The sequence below is a fragment of the Macrosteles quadrilineatus genome, unplaced genomic scaffold (genome assembly GCF_028750875.1).
Source record: "Macrosteles quadrilineatus isolate MER2022 unplaced genomic scaffold, UCM_ALF_1.0 Scaffold_2__2_contigs__length_208266976, whole genome shotgun sequence".
In the NCBI taxonomy this organism is placed as follows: domain Eukaryota; kingdom Metazoa; phylum Arthropoda; class Insecta; order Hemiptera; family Cicadellidae; genus Macrosteles; species Macrosteles quadrilineatus.
This window is the reverse complement of record NW_026542595.1, coordinates 115960339-115978298: the sequence shown is the minus strand read 5'-3', so window position 1 is coordinate 115978298 and position 17960 is coordinate 115960339. Positions and strand designations below refer to the sequence as shown.

General features: G+C 34.8%; 2 protein-coding genes across 5 annotated transcripts in view; both read left to right on the top strand.

The window, feature by feature from the left end:
- Positions 1–511: 511 nt before the first annotated feature.
- On the top strand, positions 512–11713 carry LOC128987518 (MIT domain-containing protein 1-like). Of its 4 annotated transcripts, XM_054408401.1 has the most exons (6): positions 549–627; positions 827–947; positions 2062–2219; positions 6485–6723; positions 7965–8167; positions 8999–11713. In XM_054408401.1, exons 3-6 carry the CDS (start codon positions 2099–2101, stop codon positions 9159–9161), a joined length of 726 nt encoding a protein of 241 aa, XP_054264376.1. In that variant the 5' UTR covers positions 549–627; positions 827–947; positions 2062–2098; the 3' UTR covers positions 9162–11713. The 4 variants fall into 4 exon arrangements, with proteins under 4 accessions (XP_054264375.1, XP_054264376.1, XP_054264377.1 ...); XM_054408400.1 differs by lacking the exon at positions 827–947 and having other exon boundaries at positions 512–627; XM_054408402.1 differs by lacking the exon at positions 827–947 and having other exon boundaries at positions 615–631.
- Positions 11714–15345: 3632 nt separating this feature from the next.
- Positions 15346–17960, top strand: part of LOC128988142 (protein mini spindles-like) — a 55800-nt gene continuing 53185 nt past the window's right edge. The window contains exon 1 of the mRNA XM_054409369.1: positions 15346–15522. The gene's annotated coding sequence lies outside the window, so the exon portion shown is untranslated. The remainder of the gene's footprint in view (positions 15523–17960) is intronic.

Genomic DNA, 17960 nt, shown 5'->3' with positions numbered 1-17960 from the left:
TCAAACGTTTATTGAATCTGGATGCTATAAAAAATGTTATGCACCTGAATTTATTCAGTCATTAGAGACAATTGAAGGAATGAATACATTTCTTAAATTTCATTACAAAATTATGCGCCTTACCATAGACTAACCAACACAAGGGAGTATGTTTTATCTATGGCCTTACTTATAAGGTCATTGAAAAAAAACTTTCACTGACGAGTGACGTTTAACTGTCATTTTTATGTAGCGTGGAGAAGTCTAATAATTGCACCAGTCAATGTAAATGAGAACCATAATCCAAGCCCATAAATGAAAGAAAACGCCAATGAAAACCAGTTGTATTATAAAAACAATGGTTTCATCAAAGTCTGAAACTACCTTTAGCATTTTCTGTAGTCAAGGGAAAAATATCTGGAAGAAAAAAAAGATCTCTTTTCGTTAACACCATCTGTTGGTTAAAATGAATTGAACATGTGTTGTTGTTATGTTTTTCTGTTTCTGTTTGTACTTCAAATTTTATCAGTATTCTTATCAATATTCTATTTAATTAAAAACCATGGTCTTTATTGCAATTCCTTAGTATACATGAAATCAGAATACAATAATCAATTAGTAATTTGAGGCGTCTCACTCTTCGTAATGGTTTGTTAGTCGATCTTTTTAGCATTACCTTTAGGTTTAATATTTAAGGTTATGTTTATATTTACTTTATGCAATTAGACATGGGCAACAACATTTACAGTTAACGATTCGAATATTATCTACGTTGTGATAGTACTGATTGTAGAGACCCCTACTGGCCCTTTTGGGCACTAATAAATATTTAATTTTTTTCAATTAGGTCTCAGACCATGTGCAGCTGGTGTAGGCCAGGCCAGAGGCCAGGCCTATCCTATTATGAGCACAAACAACTAACAAGCGCCTCTTGATTTAAGGAGAGTTGTTACATTTATTTATTCATTGTAAGTTTTCTCTTCACTTCGTTAGATGTATGTACTTACAACATAATCTAGGCCTCTGTGATATTTTACAGCATGCACTTCTCATTGTCTCCAAAACAACTTAGGCCTAGGTTACATACAAGAAATCTTGATTTGATCACTCAGAAACATACAATTTTCAATCTCTTACAAGAGCCATATGATCTTAGTCAGTAGAAATGCTGCACAGATCTTCCCACACCATTCTACATTTATCGTTCACTCATATTGGGTTAAATTACACACCTAGGTGGTGTCTTAGATTAAACATACTCTTAGTAGATTTCTCATCCTTATACCACAGCTGAAGACAATTTGGTACTTTCGTATTATACGGAGGCCACTTATTTTACAGCACGCTGCAGCGATTGTGTTATCAAAATATGTTTGTAGGACTTTCCTCGTTTCGTTATGAACCGAACGATACCAGATGAGTCATAAAAATGTATGATAACCCAACCTAACACAACCGCCGCAGCACTGTCTAAGCATTGGCTTCCTTATAATACAAAAGTACCGACAATTTTATTGTTAGTTCTGTCCGGTGTACTGTAGAGGTCATGTTATGTTTACAATTTGTTTCTTGTTATTTCAGTAATTTAAAACCTCGTTTAAACAAATATGATATAATCATAAACAACAATTTGTCCTCTAGTTATTTTGTTTGTTGTTGTACAAAAAACAGTAAAGCACAAATCATTAAATCAACCCTACAATAATAGAAACAAAATTTTGTCGATATTAGTGATCAAAGTCACTGAACACGAAAAACAAGCTTCAAAATTTGAAATGGGATGAGAAGTCTACTTGTATTGGTTATTCTATGGTAGCGTCCTTATCTCAATGATTAATAATTAATGTACGGTGATTTATCAATTTATATTTTAATTTTAAAAAAATGTTGTAAAGAACTCTTGTATCTGCCTTTATCATATTAGCCTATTGATTGTCACAATTGATAAGTTAGGGCCTAAATAGAAGGATTAAGTTTTCGTTAGTTCATCATTTGAATCAATGCTGTTGTTATTCAATCATCCGATAGAATAGGATATCAAAGTTTAGACAGTTAAACATGTAAGTTTTTATTTTTTTTTAGAGCTAATGTGCCGGTCTGCAGTTAATGCAAAGCCAAAATGGAGACTGCGGCTATAACAATATTAAAGAGAGCTGTAGAACTGGACGAATCCCACCGATACACTGAAGCCATGGTTTGCTACCAGGATGGTATTCAGCTTCTACTCGACTCTTTGAAAAGTAAGATTAAGAATATCTATCAGTAGATATTTATGTATTTCACTATTTAAACTAAAAAAATAGACTAGGAACAAACATATGTTGAATATTGTATCTACCTTCGCAACTTTTTAACAGTGTTTACCTGCAGACCAGAAGAGTACATTTAGAGTAGATTTATTTTTATAGAAATGGTCTTTTAGACACATACATATTTTACACTTTCGTTCCTTTAATTTCTGAATCTAGGTCTGAACTAGGCCTCTCAATCTTCTCTTATACTTTCAAAAGTTCCTCTTTCTCCGCTATGCTGTTTGCTCCCTCTCCTCCCCGCATTTATTTATTTATTCATTTAACGGTTATAACCAATACAGTGAAAGTACATTGTTGTGCATGCTTAACAGTAACAAATCAACTATGATCAAGAGTGAATATACGTGGACAGCTGTTCAATAAGTCAACCTTGTCCAAACTTATTAGCCTAATCTTTTCGTAGGTCCTTCTCCAAGGCTTCTTTAACCGACTTGTCACAAAATTCTATTTTCCCTACTCTTTTCGTATGTCTAAACAATCAGTCCTGCCCATTTCTTCTTATATTCTCTCTTATTATAGTACTTATCTTTACCTCTGCTCTTCTCCATCTTGATTAACTATTAATTGCCTTTTATTACATTCTGTTTCCAATACATTACATACTTCCGTGTTCCCAACTGGTAGCTACTGGCCTAATATCTCTTATACATGGGAGTTTTGCCTTATTGGTCAGGCTATCGGTATCTCATAGTATGTGCTTTAATGGGGAGCGAGCTGGTCTAGTGTTAGAGCGCAGAACATCGGTCCTGTATTCAAATCCTGCCAAATCACCAATGGATTTTATCCGAGTGATAATTTTGCAACGGCTAGGTCTAGTTTAAGGTAATGTAAAAACGATCTCGGGCTGGAGCCTAGCGTCCATAGACAAAAGTATGTGCTTTAAATTCATGGAGTACTTCACTTTTATCATAGGCCTACTTAGAAAATTGCAAAACCAAAAATATACTTAATACAATACATACAATATTATTTACCGTATTGTTCATTCGTAAAAACTTACGAACACTTACCTTTGTAAAAAGTTGTTTTTATTGGATTTTGAAGTTCTAGGCATGAACTAACGTTGATTAGTTTTTTTTTTATTTGTAGCTTGATAAAACTTAGCACCAGTAGTTAATTGTGACCGATTCTTTAGTATACAAAAAATTGGTTATTTCCACAACCTATTTAACAGTTGGTAGTCAAAGACCTTTATACTGTCTCCATGGTGGTAGATTATACCATAGATTATACATAGGCTACTCTTTGACATTTTGAGGTTGTTAATTGAAAAAAAAAACTTCACTATGACATTAGCCTAATATATTACTCTTGAAGTTACATGTTACAAAACTTCCATTTTCAGACAGTCCATTTTCAAACTTCAATATAATCTAATTTTTATTTTCTTTGTCTGTTTGGATTAATCGAAGATTGTTTTCATCCTGTGAATGTAGACTACGTTTTGATGTTAGCCTATTATGTTTTCCCACCAATCAATCAAAAACTATAAACCAAATAAAACAATCTATTTAGAATCCATACAAACTCACCATCTTGAATTATAACCAAATAGTAAAAACACAGATTGTAACATTTACGAGGAAGAAAGTGAAAAAAACGGTCAGCATATAATTTATAAAGGGAGGAGAGGGTTGGGTTGACTTGCTATCAGAAGGCTTCTTCCTTTACTCTCGGGTCTCTAAAACACTAGATTGTTTGAAAATGTGTATTAAGTTTAGCGTTCGTAAAATGTTATAAAAATTAAGAAACGGATCTCTTGTATAACATTTGTTCTTTTCATATAGTTAATGATACCAAAATAATATGATATATGCACAGATTATTCATAATACATACTTAATTTAACTGTTTGAGGTTAAAAATATAAATTTCTGCTAACAATTTTCTAAAAATGAAATAACAAAATTGTAGTTAGGCTAGTACTTCTTTTGAAATCAATATTTTCAGTTGTTTTGAATACCTCAGCAATCTTTGAAATGATTGAGACAGAATGTTATCTTATCTTTTTTCACACCTCAACATCAGTCAGTTGTTGCTTATCACCAACTGAACAGAATTGATTTAGCTAATCCAACTTGTGTTTTTTAAAGTGTCACACAAAACTAACTTGTGCTGTTTGATATACTAATATACTTGTACGTTATAATGGGGAATGAATCGTCTTCGGAAAGATCAGCTAGAGGTTTGATATTATAATTTTTTTTTAGTGAAAGTGTTTATGTTTAAGAATTTCACAGCTACAATATTGTGTATGTTGCATCAAGAAAAGTGTTTATAGGTATTAAATTTTAAGTTCAACAAATCCCTGTCATTAGCAAGTAGAACTCATTAACTTCTTGATCAGCATTGTACGTGTTATTAAATTTACGGGAAGTAAGTAAAAGAAACGCCTTGTAACACTTAAAACATATATTTACATTTACACCTATACTGTTACGGTACTCACAAGACGGTAAATATACATAAAAGATGGTAAGTGGTGATCGATTTCGTTTTGACACACCAATCATCATCAGACCTAATAGACTAATGATAAGACGTTTCTTTTATTTACTTTCCGCAAGTAGAACTAGTACATTTCAATTTGTATGTGGTTGAATTCACTTAACTGTTGACCGGTGTCCAGTTTAAACATATTCAACATGTTACCAGTGATCTGTAAAACTCCCTGGAACATTCTCCTTGATCAACATTTGGATTTAGCTTACTAGTTACTTGATGCTATCTTCATTATTGACCATCATAAGTTGTTATATTGTGCCTGTTATTATACAGACTGCACTGTTTGATAAAAAATAATATGGACATACAAAATTTATTTTAAATTAAAACTACAAACGAGACAACAATATGTGAAATGAAATGAAATGAAATGAAATACGTTTATTTATCCCAATATATACAGAAAGATACAGATAAATAAAAACAGAGAGCAAGATAACTATAGTAGTACAACTATAATTGTTAATGAATCTGCCATACTTATGGGATAGGCCTACATGGGCAGGTGCCTGTGCGTAGGCCTGGTTGTCATCAGTCTGCGAAATTTGGAGGGCAAAACTGAATATGAGAGATTTTTTTTTTCTTAATTATTTAAAATAAAACTGAAATGCGGTTGAGAATGTCGGCGACGACAACCAAAGCCAGTTCAATAACAATACCAAGCCAGTGAAAAACTTATACTTAAGTCTCTCGTTAATGAGTACGTCTACTCTATATACCCTGGCGATCATTGATTCTACGAGTCCCAATTCTTTTCTGCATACTTCCAATTGAGAAATGTGACAAATTGTCATTGTACATATTGGCTATAAGCTGTTATAATGCCAAGCTATTTTAAAACAGTCTGACAGCTGTTAGTTGTGTTGCAACAGGAAGGAACTTTGTGTCATAGTAAAATGCTGACACTAGTAAATATCAATTATCTTTTAACTTGACCCTTACACCAAGGCCACACTAAAAAAACAGGCCGTAATGCTCGTCAAGCATGACGTCACGATAGAACGATAGAATGACGTAATGTTTGCCGTTTGTGATCAGCTGCTTGTTTTAGTCTTTCCTTGGAAAATAAATACCTACGTCATTGCTGTCTTCTATCGTGACGTCATGCTTGACGAGCATTACGGCCCGTTTTTTTAGTGTGGCCTTGCTTACATTTTTTAATCTTATCCATTTGTCTCAGTATTTTTTTGAAAATCTTATCATTGTAAATTTGTAAGTTGGCTTTGTTTTATGTCTGTTATGGTGTGAGCATTCGAACATGATATGTCCACATTTAACCATAATTAAAATGCAAAAGGAGTTCTCCGTATGAGTGTAAAAAGAAGCAAAACCGTTGCTGTGTGCAATTCTTACTAAACTCAATGATGCCGTCAACTTCCACCCCAGGACACCCCTTATTCTCGGTAGGCCATCCCACTGGCTAAACCACACATTAGTAAGCTTAATATGGATAACCCTGCAAGACTTCAGCGCTTCAACCGTCAGTGCAATGCCTTAACTAACTGAGCGGTCATTTACTGTTAGACAGCTGAGGTTAGTGCTACTATACAAACGTGTGTTACCAGCGCCGAGCTTCGCTTGTAAAAAAGTCTTGGAGGGTTAAAGGCTCAATGAAATATTTGATTTGACGTAAGGTCATAGTTATAGTGTTAAAAGTATCCCAAGTATTAAAAATTCTTTCCTTGCAGGCATTTCAGACCAACATAAAAAGCAGCATTACAGAAATAAAGTGGAAGCGTACATGGGGCGTGCAGAAGTCTTGAAAAAGCACATGGAAGATGAACAAAAGAGGATGAACCATCATGAGCAGATTGTAATAGAGCATAACTCCATCGGACACAGTTACGAATCTGTGTTCGGAAAGTTCTTGATCTCTGACGTAAAGTCAATTCTCCTAGAGGATCCTTACATACGAACCTTTCATCAGGTAAATTGTTTTTACATGGGCTAAGTTCCTCTAAAGGTCTGATATAAAAAATTTTTTTTAAATAATTGACCTAAAAACAGTTTGGTACGTTTTCAAAACCATACTCTTATACATGTGAAGAGCAAAGAAGAGCTCGAGCAGTGAGCACACAATCCTAACGCACAGGGCACTGGGTCTTCCTCCACAGTGATCATTGTAGTACACGAAGGCGAGGAGGGCAGTGTTGGACTTTGCCCTAGACACCAGCAACTAGTGCTAGACACCACTTTAAGTGTACCATTGAGTGTTTCCTCTTTGACTAAGACCTGCTCATGTTGTTTAGCCAGAACCATTTCCCAATGATCAAGAAAAGCTGGGTTTAGTTTCAAAACATCAACAAGTTTCTGACTTTTCTCAGGATCAAACCGGCAATCTTTTTTTTATTTTAAAATAGTTGTTTAGCCTCCGGATTACTGTATTATACTTAAAATGGTTTACAATACTTGCATATATTAATCCTTTGTTGCTGATTTAGGCAACTAGTTTCAGTTCTTGTTTTGAACCATCTTCAGGCCTCAAGGTGTCAAGTGAGCTCAATAAATAAAACATATACAAAACACGATATAGTTGAACCTCTATAAGACGAATTTCAAGGGGTACGGGAAAAATTCGTACTATAGAGGTATTCTTAATAAAGAGGGTCGTTTTATCGAGGTTTAATGCTGCTGTTATTCTTCTTATAGAGGTTTCTCCTCGCTCCAAGGTTTTTCCAAACAATGACTGAGGAAGGAGGAGGGATGGGTGGGGGTTTCATGTTGAGACAAGCTTCTGTTTGTTTTGAAAACTACGTACTATGGAGGTTAAGATTATGCTAAATTCGTCTTATAGAGGTCACGTTCGTCTTGTAGAGGTTTTGTGCTAAGAATATTCGTTGTATAGAGGTTAATCAGTCCTAGCCCATGTCACAAACAAATTCGTCTTATGGAGGTTTTTAACTTAATTACTACGTTGTATAGAGGTGTTTTTAGCATTGACCTGTATGAAAGTGTCAAAGGGATTAAAAAAAATTCGTCTTATCGAGGAATTCGTTTTATCGAGGTTCGTACAAACGAGGTTCAACTGTACACAGAACGGACACACATTACAAAAAACACGAAGGAACATTGACAATCGATCGTGACCTGGCCGAGGTAAAGTCTAGACTCCAAGTCTAGGCAATCTTTTGTTATTGTTAACATCACAAATGTAATCTTCTGTTGCAGTGTCAGAACTTGCTGAGATTTAGTGAGCTGGCCGTGAAGAAATGTGCGAGTTTGAGAGAGATGACTGTAGTGACGTCGGAAGATCCTTCGTCTAGTGAGCAGCAGCGATTGTGGCTCGACCAGTTACGTGAGGAGCTACGGGTGAAACACAGCATTACATTGGCAGTACACTTCTCTTCTACGCTACACGACCGTCAGATCAGGTGATAAATAAATATATGTGTTTATTGTCACACAGACAGTTAGACAAAGTAGCGTAGATATTAAACAGGTTAATTTATTAAAGAAAAATGGAAGCCTTAAAAAGTCATTACAAATAAAAAATTACAAGCCAACATAAAAAGTTGTTTAGTAAGCTATACAATTTTACATCAATTTAAGTTTCATAAATTTACAATGCTACACTATCAATACATGTCCATAAAAAATCTCGTTACTCTTATAGTACAATCTGAACTGCAGATCGATAGCTTGGTGGTTGTGTGATTTTTTAAAGTAGGTAGCGATTATTATTTATGTCTCTCGTGTATTTATGACTATCTATAGTTTTTTATCTGTTGTTTAAACTTGACGAAGTCTATTGTAATTATAGTATAATGACTGAATGACCAATAAATTAATTCTATTCTAAATCTATTCTATTCTAAATCTATTCTATTCTATAGTGCTGCCTAGTAATGAGAAGGTCGATGGTTCGATCCTAAGATATGTCAGTAGTTTTTTGATCGTTTAAAACTGGACCCAGCTCCTTGATCAATTGGATTTTAGTAAATGATCCTGGCTAATTAAACAGCTGGTCTTAGTCGGTAACAAAGCTACACAAGGCATGTCACTTCATTCACCCATCCTTCACGCATATTTGGGTTAAAATACATACCTAGGTGGCGTCCCATTTCAACTAGCAAAAGCAACAGTTAATAGAAACTATACATTTTTTTAACTACCTCAGGGTTGATTCTTTTCTTATTAAATTGTTTTGACGTAGACATAACCACCTTATATTGTACAAAAAATTACAAATACCATTATTACAGGCTGAGTAACGGATGGATCATCAGGCTGGGCCGAGGGTTAGACTACTTCAAACCTCCCGAGGGAAAGTTCTGTTTGGGAAACTACGACCTCGACTGGAGACCATGTCATGCAACAACAATCGACATCTTTCACCAAGACAACGTCCGGACCAACGCAAGCTGACATCTTCCACCAAGACAACGTCCGGACCAACGCAAGCTGACATCTTCCACCAAGACAACGTCCGGACCAACGCAAGCTGACATCTTCCACCAAGACAACGTCCGGACCAACGCAAGCTGACATCTTCCACCAAGACAACGTCCGGACCAACGCAAGCTGACATCTTCCACCAAGACAACGTCCGGACCAACGCAAGCTGACATCTTCCACCAAGACAACGTCCGGACCAACGCAAGCTGACATCTTCCACCAAGACAACGTCCGGACCAACGCAAGCTGACATCTTTTATAAATTTCTTTGGGGGATGAACTCTTTTAAAGGAAATTCAGAGCTTAAAACTATTTGTTCCAGTTAAGTTGTACATCTGTCTTAAACTAATCTTTAGGAAGAGGATGCATAGAGCGCAAGGGATTAAGGAAGCTTAGTTTCTCAAATCTTTGAGCAGATATCAAAACAAGTGTAGGATGTAGGCCTCGAAAATGTGCTTGAATTGTCCGAATAAGTAACAAAAATAACAATATACTTTCCAGTTAGTGTCTAGGTGCAATTTCAGTGTTACGTAATTGGAAATGTAAACTTAATGTTAATGCATTAAAATACTAGTCCAGAACACACAATTTAAACAAAAGAAATGTCTTTACCAAGGTTCAGAATGTCATACTTCATGACGAGAAACAAGGAAGAAAATGTTAGCCCAAGATTGAGGGGTTATTCTGTGTAACAGTGTTGATTACAAGACTGGTTGAAAAACTGAGTAACTTACACGTTTTGATATATTTTTAAATATATGACACGTCTTAAAGTTACCAAGTAGTGAAACAAATTAACATGTCTTGAATCATAATGATTTTTTAAATCACATTATAAGTTACAATCTTAAGAGACCAAAAATCCTTTTACGCCTTGTACAATGTTATGACTTGAACTAGAGCATGTAACAGCGATTTTTGAATTCCAAAGGAAAAAGTAATATTTTTGTATTACGTCGTCTCCATTTCTAGTCAACTACAAAATTTGAACATTCAATCACCGTTACTGGTTGTGTCAGTTGTTGTACAACTGTGTATTGTAGTTGACTTACACCCTAAACATTGGTTGTTTACTTTGTTTATTGCTTATACAATTAATATTTTAAAATTCTTTTTTTTTATTCTAAGAAAGGCTTATTTGAATGATTTTTACGTTCTACCACTGACTTATGTATGCTTTATTCTTTATAAGACAAAATTAAACAATTAGGTTCAATTAAATCAAATCATGTCCATTTTTATCCTTACTGTATACAATGTAAGAGTTGTCCACTTTGACATTTGTATATAGTCAATAATAATACCAAACAAATTGAGCTGGATCAGTTATCAAATTTATCTCATTTATACAATTTATCCCGACCTTAACAACACCAATAGTCCTTTGTTTTAAAATTATTTAAGAAATGTGTACAAAAGAATTTAGTATTTTCTACGATTTTTATTTGAGTACCATTGAGTTTTTTTGTAGAAGTTCTATTAAAATAGTCTGACTATCTTATCCTCATGTGTTTCAAGTAGCTTATCTTATTTATCATTTGCCAATGCTTGTGACACAAATGAAATCGTACCAGGATTAGCTACGGTGAGACAAATGAAATCATTATTGTAGGTACCAGATTTAGGTACGGCCAAGTTTTCCAATTGTATCGATTTTTGCTGTCATGCTTTTATAACCCCAATAGGTAAAAAATACCCCCTGGGTTTTTTTATCAATGTAAATCAGCTGATAAAGACTATACAATTTTTTGTTTAAAACTATTTCAACCCCAACAGGCAGACCTAATGGCTTTACCTGCCTTTATAGTGAAGCTCCGCACTTAATAAATAAATAAAACATCAGGAAAACATATATAGTCAACTAGCAGAGTACCCGTCCTTCGTACAGGATTGGCATATAAGTATAAAATGCTTAGTACATACTCAAGCTTTGCATTTGCAATGAGGGAGGACAAAGTATGATAAAATTTGCTTCTTTAAATTTACGGTATACTATAGTATTACACATCTACCATAGCCATAATGTTCTACCACTTCACCCAAACAATAGAAAATAAACTATTAAAGATTCACAAAATATCACAAATCATTCATGAAACTAAAAACATAAACATAACTGTAAACAATCCTACTTTGACAGTCAGTTCTCATTGCGTATCACAGTTTTTTGTTACTGCTGAGTTCAAATTAGCTGTTTTCAGAAATGAAAAAAATAATAGTGCTGCACTCTGTTGGTAAATCTTATAACTTTTTATGATTTTGGATATCCATAGAACCAACCTTTTTAGTTGAAACAGCTGACTAATTTCTTGAATTCCATTTAAATGTGAGTACTCATAAGGTTAACATGGGAAACTCTAGAGCCACTGCTGCGGACTACTTACAATATTAAAAGTTGATTTTATCTTTAGTTTGTTTATACTGTACAAGTTTTCTTGTGCTCTTATATCTATCATAGGGACTACCAATGTTGTAAACTAATATTAAGAGTTATACATTATTTATTTTTTCATAGATTAATTGAAATAAAATTTGAAAATAAAAAAAATGTTTTATATTTTTATCCTAATTCATTCTTTGTTTATTGTTTGTTTTAGATATATTTATTTTACTCGGTAATTCACAGATTTTTCAATACACCAAAATGATTGTGCTTTAGTTTCAAATAGAAACAACTAGCACGGAACTAAGCTGAGGCCTCAGGGCATAAAAAGGGGATGAAAAATCGGATACAAGGAGGGCAAGGAAGAACAGCTTACAGGGCCACAACCACACTTGGTGCCCCCATTCGCTTTGGAGAAACCACGAGTTCAACAAGACTGTGTAGATATTTAGGATTGTATAAACGAGTATCTTGTCTCGTGTCATCTGCGTATTTGGAATTCCGTAGGCAACTGGTCGACACTGGGATCATAGGCTGTCCATATATTACGTAACATGTTTTTTGTAATTTTTAAAACCCTCCTTCGCCCTCTGGTGATGCTGCATAATACAAGCTTTTTGATGGTTCTAAACTGGACCCAGCTGTTCCTGATCATCGGGCTTTAAATAAACTAGCTATTACCTACCCACGGGGCGTTTGACATCATAAGTATTAATAAAACTATTGATTGGTTAAGTTAACCTGAAATAAACAAAATACAGTAAAAGAAACAAATAATCACACCTGATTTTAATAAGGTAATAAATTGAAAGAATAACAAACAAATAAGTACAGCGGAGGTATTTTTAACATTGAAAAGTTCCCTTTAGAAAGGAATTACGACCTTAAAGGGCAATTTATGATATAATGGATAGTTTTGCTATGATCCTGACTGATCAAACGCTGATCTTAGTGAGTAACAAAGCTACACAGATCATCTCACAACATTCTACACTACACCCCTCCTATTGTATTTGCTTTAAAATAAGCACCTAGGTGGAGTACAGTACCCATTTCGTTATGGCAATACTGATAATGGTAATCTAACACAACAAAATTAATATTTACTTATCTTATTTGCCATCACATTCACTCAGGGTGACCGAACCATTCTTACATGTATTTATGAATGAAATATGAGAGCTAGGAGTTTGTGTGGTAAGACCACAGATTAAAGAGTAGGGTTTAATCTGTTGAAAGAGGTTTTGTAACTAGAATATCAGTTCCAGATATTCTGGAACTAGTGTTTTCAACCTCTAGGGACCTCAAAACGAAAAAGGAAATTGGTCCCGGGTCCAGATGTTTATGAAACATATACAGTAATTAAAATGAAAACTGATATCAAAAACGTTTTTACCAAAAAGGATGTTTCTTAAATGTTATAATTTTGATACTTTAGAAAGATAGTAGTTTTTTTAGCGTGTTACCGTACGATCTTAAAAAACCCCTACCTCAACTGGTTACTGGGGCTAGGAAAATATTGACTCCACTTTAAATGTACAGAAATAGATTTTCAATTTATATTTGTTTGGGTTTTTGATTCTATATGTTTTATTTTCAATATTTTAATAAATTTATGTTCATAGATTTACATTTGAATGTATAATACGCGAATTAATGAGCTGATGTCACCTGTCTGCTACGTTATCTTATGGGACGTCTGGCGCCAAACAACACGTACTTTTGGCGTTGCCAATTCTACCAGGCCGCGGCCTGGAGTTAAAGGTGGCCGTGATTATACATGTAAATATCATATGTCAAAAATAAAAAAATATCTTTTTCCTACAGTTACCTAACAATGTACATGTTCTCTCACTGATTTGAGAAAGCAAAGTGGCCAATTCGCTCATCAGTGAGACAATGTTAACATTGTCTCACTCTAATTACTTTGTCTCACTCCAGATTTGCAACGTGAAGGCACGAAATAGTGAGCGCGTAACATGCAGGCAACGTCGTATGCGCGCGAAATACGTTGGCAGCACTGGCTGTAAATCAGCTGGTCAGCTGTTGTACTGTTGTATTTGTCACTTCACATTAAATGTTATATTAAAAGTTCACTTTTGTGTAAAAATAGGTTATGTTTCTTCACCAATTTATTTGTTTTATGGTAACTGTAGGAAAAGTATAATGTGCAACTCGAGTTCAAAGTACAATTGCCTCACTCGAGAAACCAATCCTCACTCGCCTACGGCTCATGAGTAAGGATTTCTCTCGAGTGAGTCAATTGCTCACTTTTCTCACTAGTTGCACAAATAACTATTGTATTGTGTCTTATATTATTCACACAGTATCAAAAGCCTTAATTACTGAGGTCTCACAAGGTAGCCCCAGCAAAATCACCTCACTCGAAGGGGCTAAAACAATGAAAAAGACTCTCTGCTACTTCAAGAGATTTATTGTACCATTCAGTAATAAATACAATAGGTAACGTCAAAACTATGTTAAAAATAAAACAAACCAATTCATATAAATAATGAAATGTTCACCATTACAAAGCATGCTGAAATTGGTATGCACAGCAAACCATGCAGTTATGGCAAAAAATACAAAACAAAAGAAAATGAAATTGTAACACATACTACAAATTAAAACAATGGCCAGCCTTCAGAGCATCATGCAATTCAACAGATTCATAAAAAGGATTCGTTTCAAGCCAATCTTTTACAATTTTTGTAAATTTTGACTTCCGCAATGACGAACACTTTCCGGGAGAGCTTTGTAATACTTTATGCCTGTAACAGGAAAACAGTTATTAGTTTTACTCAATCTATTGCTACTTAAATGTACATTGTTTCTATTTCTTGTGGAAGTGGACATCCTTGTTACAAACAAGATCTTCTTCCATGTCCCTAATAGCTAACAAAGATTGGTAAATATAGACATTTACAACAGTCATAATGCGAAGTTCAGCGAACAAATGCCTACAATACTCCAGATTGTGAACCTAACGTACTTGGGTAGCCTTTCTTTTGATGGAACAGTACTTTCTGAGCATGCGGGGAGTGACCCCACTGGATATCCACAGGACATCCACCCTGGATAAACTGGACCGGAAAACTGAGAGGCAGACAATAACCCATTGTGATCAAAATATGAACACGACCAACCAAACACAACTAACTGTTTTTTTGTTTACGCCGTCAATCTATTAATATAGAGTCAACAATATTATTACTCAAGCATAACCATTGACTATATATCACACCTGGCCATCGGGGAGATATTTAATCAATGGCAAACATAAATGTTAATCCACAAGCATGGAAAATATGGAAGGAAGTACTATTCATCATGTACTAAATATTTTTACGTCAGAGATACGTCAGATTTTACATTAGAATGATGATGATAGTTCTAACTGCAGCATGAGAAGCTATAAATCTGGACCTCATATAGTACTTATATTGATTATGATAATGCACGATATCGTTATTTAGAAGCTTCCTGGCCCTTTAACTTCAAACTCAGATGTTTTTATTAGTAAGTTTGTTTTTTCAGTTACCATTTTGAAAACGTCCCACGGCCACTCCACTACTCCCCCCACCCACGGCCACTTCCACTCCACTCTTCCACTACTGACTGATCGGTAAGTTAAGTAGGCTCCCAATTTTCAACATTTACTGTATCTGTATTGTTTAGTATTTTAAACGACACGTTAGGAACTATGTAAGTTACATGGCGTATATTTTCTTTTTAAAACAAATTCCTCGTTAATACGTATGTGAACTACTAAAATTATTTAACTTGAAGTTGACATCTGCATTTTCTAGGCCAAGGCTATTCCTGTCAAAAACTTGTCGTGATCCTTAAGGGCTATTCGTCATTAATATAAGGTTGCTCACTGGGATATTAGTACACTTTTCTAGGATAGGCCTATAAATCCAAGCAGGATTTACTGGTATTTTATTGGTAAGTTACTAAACAAGCGAACCTAATATTCAATTCAGGTACACTAATTGGTAGGCCTAGGTAATTTGTCTTAAAAAATTGAAGAAATGGATCTTGACCTGACAACTTTTTAAGTTAATGTCTGTAGAGGTATTCACAAAGTTTATTAGGCTATATTTATTATTTGTGAGATTGTCATACGATGGTTCAGATTCCACTGTCAACCGTAAGTCTCCTAAATGCTGAACTGTCTCTGAAAAATTATCAGCAGTGACAGTCTCCATCCTGCACACCGCTACAGGTTAAGACAGGCTTACAGAGTACTGGAGGCAACTTGTTGTGTCACCTACTCTCACTAGCCTATCAGTTAAATCTTGATAGTTACACAAAATATAATTATTAATTTACTCATACTTCATTAATGTAGTATATTTATGAACATAAATTTCAACCAGCTAAAATAATGCAAGAAAAGGGCTAATTTTTCTCAGGCAACAGTAGCCTAGACATATAGAAAAACAGTAGGTGTCAAATAGTTAGTTGTTCAAGTTTAAAGTTAGTTAGTTTTATAAGATTAAAAGTTAGATAAAACTGAAATAAGTTGAGAGTTTGGTTCACAGTTTTTGTATTTTCATAGTAACAATTATAAGTTCAAAACAATAACAAATGAATTATAACCAGCTGGCATTAAATATATTAATGTAATCCATGCCTTTGGCACACTCCGGGCGAAGGACAAACACTAATAATTCTTCAATTCTAGTGGATATAAGAGATTTAAGGGACGTACAACTTTCTTCTTCGAGCTGAGAATTACTGTAGCACTTCTTATTTTTCCGTCTCGACTTGAGTGAAGTTCTACCATCTTTCGCTTCTTCCATCTCCCACAAGGTGGGATTTTCTTCCAAACGTCCCAAGGTCCTTTCATAGGTGAACTCTCACTTTTAAAAGTTGTGTAAGGTCTTGTAGTAATCTCTTGTAAGGTCTTGTAAAAGTGGCTTGTAGTAATCATGTCGTCTGTTACACATGATTCACTGAAGGATGTGTCAACAAGTGGTCTTGAGTTTATAACTGCCTCAGACTTCACGAGAACAGTTTCCGATTGTAAGTAGTTTATTCCAAAGTCTTTTTCAAATGGGGTTCCTACGATCTTGTTTATGGAGGCATCAGTTAGAATACCTATTTCTTCAGGTCCATTCTCCTCAGTCGGCTCTGCAGGGTTACATTTCCACTCTGGACATTTCATTATAGGCCTAACATTTTCCATTTTTACCTTATCATTAAATCCACACAAAGCTATGGCGTCATCATTCTGATAGGGATGGTCGTGGATTTCTAAATTCTCTATGCTCCGCAAGTTCCTTACATTCAAACCCTTTACTGTCTGAGAGTCAGGCGTTTCAAAGTTCTTCTTCATTTCAAAATGGTTAGTGGGTTGAATTATAGTGTGAAAGGAGGATGAATATCCAAGGTGATGATGAATGTCCGTTTTCTCACTTAATGCTTGTCTACCGCTTACAATCCAACCAACTTTGGAACCGATCAGATAAAGACCAGACTTTAACTCTATTCTTTCATATGTCATAATATCTAGGTAATAATCATTCCCAATTAAAAGATCGACTTCAGAATCTTCATTCTGGTTTTTGGCAAAGTTCAATGAGGGGTAGAGTTTCTTGATTTTACTGACATCAATTGTAGTGCAAGCATGAAGTTTTCCGGTAATTTTTGGTACGACATTACAGTTAACCTTAAGTAAGTTACCATCAAGTAGTTTAATACCGGCAGTAACAGTTTGGGTTTCAATGGTCTTAGCTTCTGTATTACCAAAGGAAAAAACTGATAAAGATTGTGTATTATTGCACTCAAGTTTAAGTTTTTTAGCAAGATCCTTTGAAATATACGACCTCTGACTTCCAGTGTCAAACAGAACTCGAGCAGGTTCGGACAAGTCATCATTCACAACATATACTTTTGCAGTTTGTAAAATTGCATTTTCGTTTGCCGAAATCAGGGAAGTTTCTTTAGAAAAAATAGAGTTAGCAGAAGAGGATTCAGTACTTTTAGTGTTTTGAAGGAATCGTTTGGGACAGAGACTCCTATGATGGTTTGTCCTCTGTTTACAATATACACAAGGTTTGCTTACCTTACAATCTTTTAAGTTGTGGCCACTCTTCAGGCAAATAAAACAGAGACCTTTAACCTTACTTTTTCTTTCTTCTACAGTTTTATACTTCTGGCATTGGTCGTTCCAGTGGGCGTCTTTGCAGAAAATACAGGTTGCAGTTCTGTTTTCGGTCGATGGAAGGGCCTGTGTAGTTGAAAAATTATCTTTTTCTGAGGTACGAAAGTAGTTTCCGTTTTCTGATGGTGGGATGGAAGTTTTTGTTGATCCTAAACCTAATAACAGTTGTGACTTTTCTCTAGCTACGATTATATTTCTTACTATACTACATAAT